General features: G+C 40.5%; 1 protein-coding gene across 1 annotated transcript in view; it reads right to left on the bottom strand.

The window, feature by feature from the left end:
- ANK2 (ankyrin 2) overlaps positions 1–17,501 on the bottom strand; it is a 187,054-nt gene that overhangs the window by 34,567 nt on the left and 134,986 nt on the right. The window contains exons 26-31 of the mRNA XM_059469778.1: positions 13,765–13,867; positions 12,363–12,466; positions 8,921–8,962; positions 7,984–8,019; positions 1,883–2,107; positions 395–493 (exon numbers count right to left, since the gene is read on the bottom strand). Coding sequence (XP_059325761.1) covers positions 395–493; positions 1,883–2,107; positions 7,984–8,019; positions 8,921–8,962; positions 12,363–12,466; positions 13,765–13,867 — 609 coding nt within the window. The remainder of the gene's footprint in view (positions 1–394; positions 494–1,882; positions 2,108–7,983; positions 8,020–8,920; positions 8,963–12,362; positions 12,467–13,764; positions 13,868–17,501) is intronic.

Raw genomic sequence — 17,501 nt, 5'->3', positions numbered from 1 at the left:
GTTCTATCACACTGGTGGTATCCAACATAAAATTTATTGATTGATCATCCTTGATATAAAAAAAAAGAGTTTAAAATTTACAGTAGATTCTTTTTTTTTGTGGTCCCAATCCAGGTTGCTTTGCTACAGACATCAAGCACAGAACTAGGAAGATTTCATGCCAAAACAAAAATGAAGGCCACAGTACTTGAAGAAAAAGATACAAACATACCACCAAAACAAAACCACAAACCACAAAGGTTGGAAAATGGTCCACTAAGGGTTAAGTGTACAAAATTTCAAATGATAGAAAGGGACAATATCATGGGCATAATGACATAAAAAAATCATATTGCAGAAGGAGGAGAAGAATGGGGAGGTCAGCATCCATCAATTTGTTTCAAGTCTCTCCTACCCAAGGAATTTGGTCCCAGGAGGCCCCAGCTGAAGGATTCGGCTGACCAAGCTTTCTCCCTCATTAAGTGGGGGAGGAGCCGTAGGCAGATGAAGTTTACTGAGTACATCCAAAGCAGCAGTGAAAGAAAGAACATAAATAAACTTTATGTATTTTTTGTGCCAGAACGCCAGTGCCACTGTCTGGTCCACAGAGTGGAATTAGGCTGTACACTGAATAAGGTTCCGTCCTAGCCACGACAATTTGGTGACCCAAATCAGAAAATCAGATTTGTTAATTTAGGATCTTTTCTTTCTCATGGGGGTTTTGGCCGTGTACTCAATGAGAGCAGGATCTGGACCTTAGAATGCACCCCTGCAAACAGTACAGTGAATTTTTGATCTCACTGCCAGCACAACACCTTGGAAAAGGCTTCCAGGAAGGGCACAAAGATCTGAGAATGAGTAAACTACACTACATGCCTGTCTTGCAGGGGAGACACTCTCATCAGATAGGGAAACCATTAAAAAAGAATGGGAGACATACTTAAAATCCATTTGTGTGTGACAAAGATAATGGGAAGACTGAATGTGACAGCACAGTATTTCTTCTGCTTTTTAGATTTCTTTCTCCTTCTTTTTAGAAATGATCAAGATGTGAAAAGAATAAGTGGTAGCACTAACAAAGATGGTGACTCTGATGACTGCCTGTTATAAATGGATTTTAAAGCAACTGAGTTGTTTCCAAATGGATTTAAACTATTGGTGTGTCCAGCCACTTTTTTTACAGGTTCTGAATGAAGTTTTCTACTGCATTAGAAGGGGTTCCTTCAGTCATCCACTTTTGGATGTCACAGTTGATAGGGCAGAATAGCTGGTGAAACAAATTTTCAAAAGTGCAGAAAACTGCCGCTTTCAGCCAAATATTGCTAAAGTGAGCTCAGTAGCAGACACAAATCTGATCTTTCTATGGGCTTTTCAGGGTGGGAAGGAAGAAATGGCCAAGAAAATCCAGAGTTGTCCTATTGTTTAATCTACCAATTTCAACACCAGAAAAATCAACAGCACTGTGCTTCCATTATAGTCCAAATTTCTGATACCACAACACAAGACTAAAATAAACTCCTGGACCTTGTGTTGTGTAGGTAGCAGGCTTCACATTTGGGGGTTAGATCAGCACAGTGCTATTAATTTTTTAAGTATAGCATGAGCTGCCATTTTTGGCTGCAAAAGTCTTTTCCCACTCTAATATCACAACAATTATATGAGCAACAATTATATCCAAGGAAGCATATTAACCATGTTTGAAATACCTGTGTTGAAGAAAAAAGGTGTAAAAGCTTTGAGACTCATTCCCTGCCAGCTGCCCTGCATTTCACACAACTGCTGTTTGTTACCATGTGCTACAGAGATCCTGTCCAGCTCAGCTTTGCCAAAGGAACCATTTCAGTGCAAGGCAAACACACAAAGAGGCTGAAGGTTTCCCTTCGGGCCACGCGGCCCCCCTTACCCAAGGAACTGAGCCCCAGAGGGTCCCACTTCGATGAGGCGGCTGGCCAGCCCTTCTCCCTCCACCATAGGCGGCATGGTGGCCAGCCTGTGGCGCTTCACCAGGCGGCACGTCACGCGTGTCGGCGCCGTGCACTTGCGTGGGGGGATGATGATGCGCAGCCCGTTGTGCCGGCAGCCCCGCATGGCACCGCCGCGAGCGTCCACCATGAAACTCACCAGGAAGCTGCAAAATCAGGGCAGACAGTGAGACCCAGAGCACACCACCAGCTCCCTCGGTTACGTCCCACATACGTACAAACGTATGTTAATAGAGCTCTTGCTCAAGAGGTACAATGAGAAAAAGCCTTTCTCCCATGGGAAGCACCACATCATGCTGAGTTCACTATTAATTAAACTGGCAACTGCTATCCAACAGTTCTTGACAGAAAGTCTTATGTCACAGGGCTGCTGTTGGTAAAACACCAGCAGACGTTAATAAATGTGAACACGTGTACCTATTGCAAAGTGCAAATGTCACTACTCTGTACCTGCGAGAAGCTGTATTTAAAGTTGGCACTCTTTAAATACTTCACAAGTAAATATTATTTATGAGTCAAAAATAAAAAGTCAATTCTAATTGGATGGCTCAGGTTTTTTAGTTTTTTGGGTTTTTTTAAGATTCTTAATATAATTTTCTAGATATTTGATAAACTATAATTTCTTAGAAAAATGGGTTTGGATATTAAAAAAATAATCAAATTTCATTCTGGAATTCATAGTCCATCAGTGGGGTTATCACCAATTTATATAAACAAACCCCAGCATGTTGTTATGGTTTGAAGGCAAATTTGGGGTTTGGTCAGATGAGAAGAGCGAGGGTCACTATATAAAAGGTTTATTTATGGATTTTGGGTTTTCTGTGTTACCTTGCACAGCAATATATTGGGAAAACCTAGAGATGCAGAAAGCCATCTACAGGGAGCTTACTTCTAGCACAAGGTAAATAATTGATTCCTTTTTTTTTAAGAGGGATAAAAACATTTCATTTTGTTTGGAACTTCTCTTGTGCTGAATTCTTTGTAGCTCCACATATACCAACAGGTTGATATTGGGGACATTCTTCTGCACCTGGGAAAGGTGTAGAACTACTTCCAATTTTTTTTTTTTTTTTTTTTACTGTCTGATTACAGGATCATGCCTGGTGTGAGATGGTAATGTCAGGTTGCTGGAAGTGAAAATAAGAGTAGATGAGACAGAACGGTGTCAGGCCTACTTCTAGTCACTAATAAAGAACCAGCACAATGGGGAGTCGCAGAAATGCTACTGAAGGACCTGCAATAGAGAAAAGCCCTTATAACAGGAGTAACAAACACAGGGATTTTTTCACTGCCCCCTTGACCGTTCTGTGCAACAAACATTGCATCCATTCATTGTCCACACAGCTACAAGAATTCCACATGCTGTAAAAACACAACACTCGACACACCGTGCAGGTCAGAGATGGACGATGGGAAGGAGCCACAAGCGCCAGTCGGAAGCACACCATGCACCACGGATGCCAGTCTGTCTCACACATGCAGGCTCCTAGTCTACTGCCATTCAGATACCTCTAGGCTTTGCTTAGGGTAAAACTCTGGGTAGAGTACAACCATTAGCTCATTCCTTAGAGGTTGGTGTTTCTGTGGTTTTAACAAGGGGGAAAAAAAGAAAATGAAAACATTTTACAGCTTCGACTGTCTGGGGATTTGTTGAGAAAAATGGGAGCTTCCTTCACAAAATACATTCTTTGTACATATTAGAGCACAGATGAAAGAAGAGCTTAAGAAACACTAAATGCTCAATTGTTGCACTAATGCTCTTGGCTTGTGCTGCAATTGCCCCTGAAGTACACGAAGCAGTGTTATCAAAACAGTTCTGTGTGATGTTTCAGAGAACGTGTCCAAGTCTCCAGTACAATGGGTGTGTTTGAGGCAGTCAATGACACTGCTGGAAGAAGAATTTCTCATTTTAAAGCTACTGCTAAGAGCAACACAAACACTCCCCCACAACTCCCAGAAGCTAATGAGAGCTCTGACTGAATTACAGCAGCATTCACATTCCTCATTGTGCAAGCTGTCATAAACACACTATTTAGGATTAAGTTGTTTTCATTATCGACATAATACTCAGGATTGCATTCTTTAACACCAGGATCACCTTTTTTTTGCTGTCCATCACTAAAATATTAGTGCTGGGTCACCTGCTGTCCCAGGTTCTCCTTAGCTTATCTCCCTGCTTGCCTCGGTAACGTCAAACCCACTGTTCACTGCTAGAACACAGACAAACCAAAGGGGAGCATCCAAACCAAGTGATCTCCCTTCTGGCCCTTGTGGGTTCTTTTTTTAGTATGGTTGCAACTCCTTCTTTCAGTTTGAGTTTACTGAATGTGCCTGGTGGGTCAGTAAATCCATCACAAAGTCTATGTCACTTCAGCCCTCTCCACTGGAACAACCACAGCTCCAAGGAGTGGAAAAACCGGCAGAGGTAAATCTCACTGGGAGGTGGACGCAAAGATAACAAAGAAACAGTGCTAGGATAAAACCAGTAGGATATTATCAAGATTATCTGTAAAAAGAGCTGTTTCTATCATAAAGAAGAACTAAGGTTGTTATTCAGACAGCACAGAAAGATTAGTGCCAATTATCACATTAACTATGGAAGAGCCAGTTCTCAAACCCAGCCATAGAATTCTATGGAATTGCTGGAAAAGGGATTTTGGAGAACTAGCATGAATATAAGTGCAAAGGAAAGAAACTGAAGGGGAACATTTCTGAGCTTTAAGTCTGTACCATAAAATCCTGGAAGGACAGAGCACCGACACAGGCTTTGCAAACACAGAATGTAAAAATACATCTTTTTCCACTATACCACTCTTCTTCTTTCCCACCTTTTTACTACATTTATTTTTTCATCCACTTATTTAATCCAATTTTTTTCATCTTTTTTTTTTTTTTAATCAGCACATTTCACATAATTTTGGCTATACAAGAGAGTGAAACAAATAATTCATAAGAAAGCTTTCTCTGAATCACAGCAGCCTCTTATTCTGCCTATTTGCTACATAATAGGGCATCTGGATGGGGCCACTGCTGTTCCAGGACCGGAAAAGCCTTTGCCTTTTGAAGGAGTGTGTCTATCAATACACAAATAATTCACACAAAACTACTGCATGACATAAAACATGCTTTCTGAAGTGGGCATTTAGGAAAGTGAAAAAATTGTATGACTAATATAGAGTAAATGTAAAATTCAAACTAATTATTTTGTTGCCCACGCACACAGATATTATTTTTCCTCTTCCACCTCTGTTACCAAGTGTTGTTAAGTGACGTGACTGAGAGAGGAAGAGATTGCACTCAACAAAAAAAGATTAGCAGGGATAAACGGCAGATGAAGCCATCACTCTGGGAAGTGATACTTTATCATATTAAATTCCCATGGCCAAAAAGAAGCTAGTGCATAACACTAGCCCATGAATAACCCTAACATTCTATATACTCCCCAAAGCTAAGGAACAAACTCGGACCTTACTCCATGTTCCAGCTGCATGGAACACTACTACAGCACTATCAGCCACATACATACAGGGAATAAAGGGGAGAGGGATCATTAAAGAGAAACACAGATGGCAGAGAAGAGTTCAAAGGGGGGGGAAGAAGGAAAAACCCAGTTACTAAAAGGGATTAAATGAACTTAAAATTAAGTGATGACTCAAAGTCAAAGCAGACTGCAGGTTAAAGCTGCATCTTTCTCAGTACTAAGACAGCCTTTGAGTAAGGTTCATTTTTAGTTTTAAAAGTTCTGTTAGAAATGAGGCATGACACAAACATGTGACCCAGGCAGTCTTGAAAGTTGGATCAATACTGAGGTGGTACTACAATATAAAAGCCAGATCAGGGAAACAAATCAGGTTTGGGGAAATCATCACCTTCTCTCTTTTAAAGAGAATGAAGGGAAAATCAAAATTATTTTTGTAAAGAAAAAATAAAGTACAAAAGCAATTCTCTCATAGGAATCAGTTACAGACTGCAGGGGAGTCTATACACGCTTCAGTTAAACACAAAGCAGTCAGCTCAAGCATCATCCATTCTTTCTCAATTTAGCAACCTTAGTCATAAATTAGAGAGGCCATGTCATCCTCTTCAATTTTAGAGCAATTAAGAGCTACATGCTTGCCATATGAAAGATATATCGAATAACACTGGCTGTCTTGGCCTTGTGGTGGAGTACACACACAGAAGGCCCCTAGTCCTAAATCCTTCAGGCTGTTTCCACACCTTCTACAGGGAGCAGAGCAAGAAGCTGTTGGGGCTTCTACTTGATCAAAACACAGAAAAAATATATGCATTGGCTAGAATGGGCAAAAAGTTGGGGTGTATTTTCATGAAATATTTGTATTTTTGATCTGAGCCTGAGTTATTCCTTTTGCTGCTTTTATTAATATGGAAATAACTTGGGTTTTTTCTGTACCTATCCTCATGTGAAAGATAACAGCAGGAAGAACAAAGACTGGAAACTGAATGTGTCAGTGCTGGAGGGGGTGAAGGAAGCCACTTGTGTGCTTTGTGAGGAGTCCCTGTTGCATCAAGGGCTTGGCAGAGGCAGAGTTTCAGGTGGCCGTGACCGCAAGCGTGGGGGCACTCGTTCTGCAGAGTCACCAGGACAGCCATGCAAACCCAGCAGGTCAGGGGCTTTCTAGGACAGGCAACAGCTCTTGGAACACACAGAACCAAACTAGACAAAGTCTCCAGCACCACTCTCATATTCTGGGCTCGGGTAGGGTTCTCTTCCCAAGCAGCTGGGCAGGCACACATGCGCTCGGCAGATAGCAGGGAACAAAGCTCCAACCAGAGCACACCCGGTGTAGACACAGTGAAAAACTTCTCAGCACACATTATGTCCATTTATCAAAGAAACTGGGAAACAAGGAGATAGCAGCATTCAGTGTTAGTCGCAGTGTGAAGAAGCAGAAACAAACAATCAGGGTGCTTCAGCCATCGGAAAGTGTTCAGCAGGAGAAGGAAGCCGGAGAGAGGCTGAAAACTCAGAAAAAAGGCCTTGATCCAGCTCCCACTGAAGTCAACAGCAAAGTCATTCAACTACCTCAGAGTGCTTTCCAGCAGGCTGTAACTATGCCATCCAGAAACAAGGCAAAATTCACATTCCAGGAGGACAAAAAACATGATCCTAACATAGGAAACCTCTACTATATTAACTTCTGACATCACTCTTCACTGCATTAGTCAGCTGCTGAGAAATTCAGTGACATGACCTAAAAGGATGAGTCTGTAGTTTGGGGGTTTAATTGGCCACTTTACAATTTTGCAGAGCTTAATATTTAAGGCAATTTTCACCTTTCTAGGGTTAGGCTGAAGAAAGTAAACAGGTACTGTGCCAATTAACATTTATTTTGCCAAGGGAAGATAACCTCCTTTGGGATGGTTCAGCTTCAGGTGTCCTGTGCAGAATGTAATGTGCCAGTGGTTCAAGCACTGACTGACCATCACACAAAAAATATGGGTAGTATGAAAAATAAGATATACTAAGGTGGGCTGTTAATCTACTAGTTCAAATACAGTGGTACAGTTTGGAAAATGCGGCTAAGAGAGTGGCTCTGCAATATTTTTTACACAGACAAGTGAGATAAAAAGCCCACTTACTAATATAATAATTTAATAATTACAGTGGTTTGTGTTGAATTATCTGGGGAGGGACTACTTCTTTAAATATGAAAATTAAACCATGCCACCCATAAAGAAAAGCTATGGTTAAATACATCAATGGTTAAAACAAGCTAGGATGGTATAAGGAACTTTGTTAAGACTTTTTGCAGTGGGCTTATTAACAATTCCAGAATTGTTTTGTTATAGATGCCAAAGCAGATGGGAGAAAGTGGACACTTACTGTAAAAGAGAAGTCATGCTACATATAACTATTACTGCTGGTTAGATTTATTTTTTTCTCTTGGCTAATGGGCACTTACAAAACACTAAAGCATCCTGAAGTGAGGTAAGAGGGGAGGACAAATAGGGTGGGTGAGAAGTGCAATGTAATAAAGAAAGAAATTATGCAGAAGTTCACCTGCTGTTGTCAAGATCAAGACATGGAGAAGAGCATCTGCAATAGAATAGATGGTTTAACATCAAAAAGGAACAGAAAGGGGGGAAAAAAAAGAATGAGTTAAATGAAATACTGAAATACTGGAAAAATGAAACAGATTTCTAAAACAAACACATGAACATATACATATATATGCATATTCCTCACAGGTGGGAAGGTTGAAGTGAGTATGGAAAATAAGCCTAAGTAAACAGCCTCAGTTCCAAGAGGCCACTACCTGTACAGCAGTGAAACTGGAGGGATCTGCTTTCTCTATGGACACCCTGACACTTCAAGACAGACACCTAAAATGCACAGTTGGATTCCAAGTAAAACTCTCAGAGGCAGAGAAGGGGAGATGCTGCTTGGTTTAGGTATCCACATCTAAAATGTGGACTGTGGGATACCAAAGGCTAAGGCACCCAAGGTAATTCCAGCCAGCACTCCTGATAGCACAATAAATCATGTTTGTCTTTCCTTAAAATCCTCTATCAATATATTGTCCTCTACTTCCTTCCATTTCAACATGTTTCTTGTCCTCCTTTTGTTCTACAAAATGACAAATTTCAAACTCTCATTTTGACCTGTTTAGGCCCTCAGTAATCACTTAATGTCACATGGACAATTAGTTTTCCAACTTCCCTTTTTATTTTATGGATCTCCATTGCCATTTTCTTCCATTAACATGCTTTGCTATTAATGAAACACTCTCACTCTTTTTCCTCATTGTAACTTTCTGAACAAAGGCCATAAAGCTGCAGCATAATTTGAAATCACGTAGACTTTCAGATTTAAGAAATGACTATCAGCTGGTCGCTGCCAGGTCCTGTTTCCATAACGATTTCCAGGAAATCAACCTCACATTGGGAAAAATATATTATGGATTCAAAATACAACACTTGAAAGATATTTTGTTTACCTTGTTAGCAAGGATCCAGCCTCCTTTTTTGCAGACATGCAGCTAAGAATGATAATTCACATTATTTATCACAGTACGAGCTGCCCAATCCCTCATCTTTTCATAGATGGAAACAATGACTTCCAGCAAGATAAACTCACTAATAGTATCCCAACTGTGTCATTTATTTCAAGATATAAGTAATGACACACTGTGTTCATCCATTAGTCAAACAGGGACTTCTTCAGCAAATTATATAAAAGAAATCAGGATTTTTCATTAAACAGGAGCATTACAGTGAGTCAGAGTTGGAAAACCTGCAGAGCTGCTGTGTATTTGCTCTAGAACACAATACCAAGTTCATATCATAGCATGGACCCAAAGCTCCTTCCTCACAGTGCCATGATCCTGACAACACATCAGATTTGCTCTCTTATCTACTGTGACTCTACACAACTGTCAGGAAAATTCTTAGAAATATAATCTATACAAATAATTCCACTGTATCACCAGAACACAGCTAAGAAAACAATATAGTTTTGCACACCACTGATATTTCAAAAATCTTACAGTCACTCTTATCTTCACCATTCATGTATATTCTTATGGAAGATAAAAATATGGTACTGACGAGCAATATCTAAATGCTGCAAATCTTTCACTTCAGTGATTTTTTTTTTTTTTGCATAATAAAAATACACAGGTTCTTCCACAATAGGATATTGTGTGGTATGAGACTAAAACTGTGAAGCATATTTGCATTTATGTAGGCACTAGTTCTGTCTCTCACATTACAGCAGGAAATTATAAATGACATCCCATAACTTCAGCAGTAAAGTCATACAACTCTATCTTATTGGATGTTCAGCATCCAAACTTTTTGGCATACTCAGAGATCCTTAACTTTGCTCAACACTTAAGATCAAGTAGTTCTATGAGAAGAAGAAAATCTGATTTGCTTGAAAGGGAGTTTAAGTGCAGGAATTAATACTTTTTTCTTCAGCTGAAGTTGGAAAATATCTGGAAACTGTCAGCTGCATAAAATGTTGAGATTTTGAGCTCCACAAGAGTGTTATCTCTTAGGAGAGAAATATTTTTGGGTTTCAAAATGTTTGCAAAAAACTCTGACCAAAGAACTTACTTTTTCATCCTTCCTGATGAAATTATCAACATATTGAATGAACAGTTATATTTAAAAGTTAAACGGATGGTTAAAAACTTTTCCCTTCTGAAACTTCAGACATGGCAGAAGATTCAGGTAGTTATGCAAAGGTTGTAATATGTGCCTGTGACGTTCCACATTGAGAGAATCATTCCCTATGAATTTATCCCTTTGCCTGGGGGTGTTACACTGTGATCCACAGGAGCACTTCCCTACAATGGGAGATCTGTAAGAACCCTACAGCAATTTGGGCTTCACCACTGGAGTGGTGCAGGGAGAAAAGTGCAGTTTGTCTCCTCAGATTGTACAGAACACTAACTTACCACATCTGTGACAAATAAATTACCACCCAATACTGCGCTGATGTGTTATTTCTCAAAAACACCATCTGAAATCAATACATTTTCAGTGTCTTGAGCAAAACCAAGGCCACACCCTTGCATAGGACCACTGATAGTGTTTATCTAGGATTTCTTTCAAAATTCTACTAGTTTCCTTTCGTGATAGATAACTACTATTTCACTGCATGCCCTAAATGTCAGCCTGCTGCTGAGTCATAAGAAGCCACTAACAGTGTGTGTCTGCATGTGGAGAGGAGTGTGGCTGACAACAGGGTTCTGAATCACAAATACATTTGTTGTTCCAGCAGAGTGAGTGAGGCAATCATGAACTTCTGCAACTGTTCCAATTTAAAGGAAGGTCTTAGAAGCAAAACTCTAGTAGTCAATGTACTTTTCTAAGAAAACATATGCACCCCAACAGTTTATGACTCAGACCAATCTCAACAAGATAAAAATGAAGTGTTGTACAGTCTTTTTCAAAGGCTGAGAAATTGTTATCAAAGCTTTCTTTCTTACGATATTTAGTGTCAGTTTAGTGCCTATATATAAAAGAAGAACATAATTTGACTTAAAATTCACTATTTCATGCAAGGCTGCAGAGAGTGTTGCTCCTATCAAAATCAGATATTTTATCCCACCACTAGCATCCTGGTCATCTCAAAGATGGGAATATCACTCATACTTTTTAAAAGAAAACCACAAAATAATTGCACATCCAATAAATAAGTGCCACTCTTCTAGAAAGTACTTAGTTCATCCTCAGCAATCACAGGAAAGACCGACCTTTCAGAAAGGGCAAATTAATACATCCTTTGGAAAAATCTGTAAGCTTTCTAGGGTTAGAATAAAGCACCAAAGCAATTTTAAAGCTTTCATACCAAAATATATATAAACAGACACACACTTTACATATTAGGCATTTTCATGTCATCTGTTAGTTTTGGAGCTCATGAGAAGAAAATCCAAGGAGTGCTGGTCACAGATAACTATCCTACAATCAGCTAACAGACAGTATTCTCATCTATGTCACATGAGTCAATCTGGCAATGTTGTCCCTCCTCTAGATCAGGACTGCCTGTCATTCCAAATGGGACTCCAGTGCTAGTTTTTAAAAATACAGACTGTAAGATAATAGCAAACTCATTTGAGATTGACAAAAATAATCTTTCCCCTTGTGCTGTTCAGACATGCTGTGTACACAGCCCACAGAGATTAAATGCTTTTTGATTACTCCACTTTATTCTGAATTCATCTGCACATTCCCCATCCAATCTGATGGCAGGACACAAATGTAGAATTCAGTGTGAAGACTGAAATTACTTAAAACACAGTAAGGAAGAGCATTTAAAACAAATGCAGTCACAGATTTTAAGGCCAGCTGGGATAAGGTTTGTAAATATGATCTTGGCTGGGCCTGCATTTTGACCTGTGTTATGCCATGACAGTGATTTTGTCTAAATGCAAATGCTTACAAGGAGTCAGTTGGACATGAGGACAGTGCTCAAATACGTGCAAAGCACGTGATGTTTATGTTGCTTGTCTATTCATGTAATTTAGAAGGCAAACACTGGAGCTGGTGCTCACCTCAACTACTCCACCAGCACAGTAAGTGCTGACCATCTGGAGTGATTAAGCACTTGGTGTCAATTATTATTAACACTGAAAGGCATTGTACTTATGTCTCAATAAAATGCACAGAAATGCCTGTGTGTATGTGTCATTTATCACATTCATTCCCCTTGAGCTTGACTGAGGGCCCACTGACTTGCAGTGATTTCAGTGAATAGTCTTGGTACTCGGCCTTGCTTGGTTGTCAGCTTAAAAGATCATAACAATTTATTGGCAGCTCCAGGAGGCAATGAATTAAAATACAGCTCCTAGTTAAACATTAGTTGAAGCTTGAGCCACTGCAGGTACTCTGTTTCTCATTTTGTAGTGTAATGCTAATTGATGCACTCACCCTGAATGAATAGGGCTGGAAGAAAGAGCCACATTGTCCAAGATTTCAGGGCCCAAGCTTAAGCGATATGAATTCCTTTCAGCTTCTTTGGCCAGAGTTGTTACCTTGGGAAGAAAAATAACCCCATTTTACTGCAATGAAATCCATTATTGAACAAAAAAAAAAATGTTTGCATAGTAGTGCCTAAAGCATTTAAACATTTTCTTTTAAAACAAAGGAGTACTAATAGTATTAAGATACTAGAAACCTTTATGGTAACACTTAATATTTCCCTAAAGTAATCCTATGTTAGTGGTCTCAGTGAAAGAATGCTGTGATTTCACTAAGAAGGCATTTCCTAAATCTTTTCTTTTTTAACTACAAGCATGTTTCAAGACAGTAGTTTTTAGGACAATGGCTATGAGTTCATTACATCCCCTGAATGTGTAGCACGATGTCTATTAGCAACATTCAAACATCAGTTAAAATAGAGAACATTAACAACACAGTCCCTGTGCTACATTCACACAGTGTATTCATCTTTTTTGGAATAGACTTCAATACTGCACATCACAGTACGCCATTAAATATGCCTAGAAAATAGAGATGTTTGTATACAAATGAACCAAGCAGTCTACACCACCCAGTCTCATCAGAACAATTTGCAGAGCAGCCTTTCTCTGTTCTCTGATCTCCGCAGGCAAGGAGGGGCTCAGAGAGGTTTACTCATGTAAACCTGTGTTTTCATGAGTTTTAGTCATGTAAACCTGGGTTGACTATACAATGCTTTTATCTCCAATCGTCTTGTTCTGTTTATGCTGGATAATAAGTTTTGCACCCTTAAGACTTGTTCCAGAGAGTGAAGGGGGAGAGAAGAAGCAGCAGTTTGTTTTCAGACACTGCACTCACTCCTCCACATTCCTGTTCCTGGACTGTGCTGTCTGCAGATGGACAGACAGCGGGACGGATGTCTCCTTTGCTTTTAGTTAGTTTAGCTAGCTGAGGCAAAGAAGTTCCCTGGACTGAAGGGGTTTTTTTATCTTTTTCCTTTTTCTTTGGACCTGTTCAAACCTGCTCTGGACTGAACACCAGCAGAGCACCGGCAGCTGCACCTGTGGCCCACCGGGGCAGGCCTGGGCCACGACATTTCCAGCACCGGAGGGACTGATCAGAGACTGAGCGAGCTGAGCTGTAACCTGGGGAGGGGACTTTCTCAATTGGTCATCTCTTTTGGAGCAGCCAGGGGTTTTATTGATTAATATTGTTTAGGTTTTATTGTTTAATAAACAGTTTTTTTCCACTTTTCTCCAAGGAGATATTTTCTCCCAGACCAGTTGGGGGGAGGGGCCGATTGAATCTGCTTTCCTGGAGGAGCCCCTTTAGGGGTTCTCTTCCAAATTTGCCCTGAACCAGGACAACTCACCTGCTGGTTGGGGATGAGCACGGTGTCATCGATCATGGCGCTGTCGCGCAGGTAGGAGGCGTGGCTCAGCGTGTGGGACCTGTCGGAACTGAAGGACCGCAGGCTGGGAGGTTGGTAGGGTGCCAGAGCAATGCATCAGCAGCACACAGGATGTTGCAAAGGTGCCATGACAGATCAAGTGGGAGAATGAGAAAAGCGTGCTATTAGCAACACCATGCAGCTTCCAGGGGCAGCAGAGCACAGTCAAGGGAAACACAGCTTTGCAGACCTGTGTTGTTGTCTGACCACAGGCCACAAAGCCTTTGCACTGACCTATTTGCTTCCAAATGCAAAACCTAGAGATTAATCTAGATATACTCACAAATCCTTTCGATTTGGCTTTGTGGCATGATGATTTCCTCATAACAAAGAGCATTCATTTCTGTTAAGGCTCTTTGGAGAACTTCGCTGCTGCATCACACAAGCAAACAACTGTGGAAAACCAGTCTGCTACCATCCTTAAGAAAAGCTGGAATGACTCTTTCTGAAGCTTTGTTGGGACCTACTCCCTCCCCTTCAAGCAGTAAGCCTGACATTGTCCCCTGGAAGGTACACACAGCAAGGCGAAGTGTGGCCAGCCACAAGCTCCCGTGTAAAACAGACCCTTCTTCTGAATGCCAACAGCATCTGCAGGGAGACAGCCCCAGTGTGAGCACCGACCTCGCTGTAAGTACACACGGCTCTACAGAGCACTGGTTGCTGTAGCAATAAGAGGTGCAAGGCAGTAAATAAGCTGCTTCCAAGCACTGGCTCAGAATGTAGCCACAGTATCCAGCAGTGAAAAGCAAAAAAAAAATCGACAAATACAACACCACAGAAGGACATATTGAGGTAAATGGGGTTTCTGCTACCAAATAGCATGAGTTTTCTCCTTGTTATGTTCACTAGCTGCAGTATGACAACAGTGATTTTTAAAACCAGATCATCCACCTTCAGATGTTGTGCGTGTACTCTGTGATGTTGATGTAGACCTTGAGGAGTATCACATTTCTAACTGAAGGAAGCAGTTTTGCATTCCTGGCTTACACATCCGTGAGCAGTGCTCATAATGACTAACATGCTGGATCAGAACAATGGGCCATTTATCCAGATGCACTGAGTTCTAAGGGATAATTCATTTTCAGCAGTTAGCAATAAAAGTCACCGGTTCATTACAGACATGAGTTTCAAATGCTTTAAGTGCATATAATCTGATTCAGACCACAGCCTTTTTTAACAATAGTTACGTGCACTCAGTAATTTTTGATCCATTTATAGAAGCAAATGGTTATCTTATTTTTATTAGAAATGTATGACATTGAAGAACAATCAGTGCTGTTTATCATTAGCTTATACCAGTGGCCTGTTCAGCATCCCAGGTGGACTGTACAAAACTGGAAGCAAAGACAGACTTCAGAAAGACTTGAGAAAAAAGCAAACCAAAATTTAACACTTTTTCTTTGATTGAGGAACAAGCCTCAGTAGCAGACCCCATTTGCCATCATTATCCTGTGTTCATTTCCATATTTGACACTTCCAGAACCACTCTGCTGAGCCATGCAATGCTTGTGAGAGAGTCACCATCCAAGTTGTAGGTTCTGCTATTCAGCTAACACCACGTCCTGGATAGACACCGAGTGAAGGGAAGCCTGAATTGCATTTGGCTGGTTATCCCTATGGTGATCCTGTCCATCCTCACTGCTACTACCACCACTACAAGTAGCCCAGTGCTAACCACAGTGTGGTACCTGTACATCAGCTCTAATAAATACAAAAGGGAGCTGGGCTTTATCTGGAGAGAAGATAGGCACATTCATTACTGAGTTCTGCAGGTAGCTACAATAAAATTACATATTCTGATATAATATATAATTATATTTAAATTCCCTGCTACACTCAATTTCAAAAGTAGAGCTCAGATGGCACTGCCCCATCTGTGCACTGGGCCAGCTCAATGAAGAGCAAACCAGGAGTTAAAAGGTATGTGCTGCTCAGACTTAGGAATAAAGGTATTGATTGAAATGACAGTCCCCTTGAGCAAGGGATTTATTGTTTATTATTGCCATAAGTATTCTGGGATTCTATGAAACATAAAAAAGCCTACCTAAAGCAGACACAAGACCAGCACTTAAATGCAGATCCTTCTTGAATGTGTTTGATAAATCTCATGTCTGAAGGCTTGTGGGACCAAAAGCACTCAGGCCCAGAGACAGAACTGTGGAACCCAGGAATGCTGCAAAGCTCCTGAACCTAAGACTGTGCCTTGCCTGTGTGCACAGGCACACATCACTCACCTCTAAGCCCCAAATAGGGCCCTGGTGGTATCCAGAAATTAAGACTAGCATCCCCAATGCCAAGTTTCTACTCTGCCTCACTGACAGACTTGCAATGCACACTCACTTCCCAGCCTAGACAGAGACCTAATGAGCTCCAGACCAGTTCAGCATATCTCTTGTTTAGATCCCAGTCTATATTTGCATATGTTCTTTCAGAAGCTGAGAAAAAACCCTGGGGTCACTGAACACTGTAAAAATGGACCTCAAAAATGTTTCTCAACAGCAGCATGGTTCCTTTGGTTCTCCAACTCAATTTTCTACATACAGCAGGCCTCCAAAGTAGATGAACAGAGACAGGTGCCATAGGAGGAGATAGAGACAGCAGGTGTTCATGCTATGTAATACCTACCTGGGCATGATGCTAATGAAAGCATATGGAAAAGAAAAATGAAGGGGAGAGAGAAATAAAATAAATAGGGAAGATGGTTACAAATGAAAAATACATGTTTGTAAATCAAACTGTTTAATGTATAAGATCATATGAGTCTAGAGTGCTAATACCATCTTGCTTTACTGAATTTTCTGAAAAACCTAAGTCATTATAATGCAATGAAAACCACATTCAAAGGAAATGCAAAACAACTGAAGCAGCCTCGGTGAAAATTCTTAAAATCAGTAACCTGAAGTAACCTGACAGAAAATGAGATCATGGAGTTAGAAAGATGTCCTTCTTTCATTATTTCTCCCTTTAGAATTTTGCTGCATTTCAGTATAATTTTGCTTGACACAGGACTTGAAATAATTTTCATAAAATATAAATGAAACCATATCAGTGACATGTCACTGAGAATCTACTGAAATCCACTGAAAAGACTTAAAAGATAAAATATTCTAAATGGGAGCCTAACTTAAACTGGGGTAACACTTGCCTGCACAATCATTTCTATACAACATCTTAAAACCTAAAAAACTCCCAAACATTGTTACCATTGAGAGAATGAAAGCTTTTGATTTTAGGCATTCTGATGTAGTGCATAGACTTCCTCTGAGAGTCAAAAAGCTACACAGTCACTTTGTCTTCAGTGGACTCAGTGTCTAAAAACCAACAGAGATTCCAGGCTTGCAGGACCTGAATGATGGGATTTACACATGCTGTGAGGCAAACCAAACTGTTTCCTGACATCTTTTGTCCCAGGAGCAATTCCCAGCCTACTCAAGTAAACAGAACGGATCCTACTGATTCCACCGAGCTTCAGAAATGCTGCCAGGATAACAACCAAGACTGGAAAATGAGGTAGCTTCAAAACTCTGTTGCCAAGGTTTCAACTTTTTTCCTTTTCTTCCCTTTAGTGCACCCCAGTTCTAAAGGCAGTGAGTTTGGAGACATTGCTGATTTCACCCAGGAATGCCTGGGTGGCTATTCTGAACTAGAACTGTGGGGGT

This window comes from Ammospiza nelsoni, chromosome 4 (assembly GCF_027579445.1).
Source record: "Ammospiza nelsoni isolate bAmmNel1 chromosome 4, bAmmNel1.pri, whole genome shotgun sequence".
NCBI classification, from domain to species: Eukaryota; Metazoa; Chordata; class Aves; order Passeriformes; family Passerellidae; genus Ammospiza; species Ammospiza nelsoni.
The sequence above is the reverse complement of the archived record's forward strand: the minus strand, read 5'-3'. Positions and strand labels throughout refer to the sequence as shown.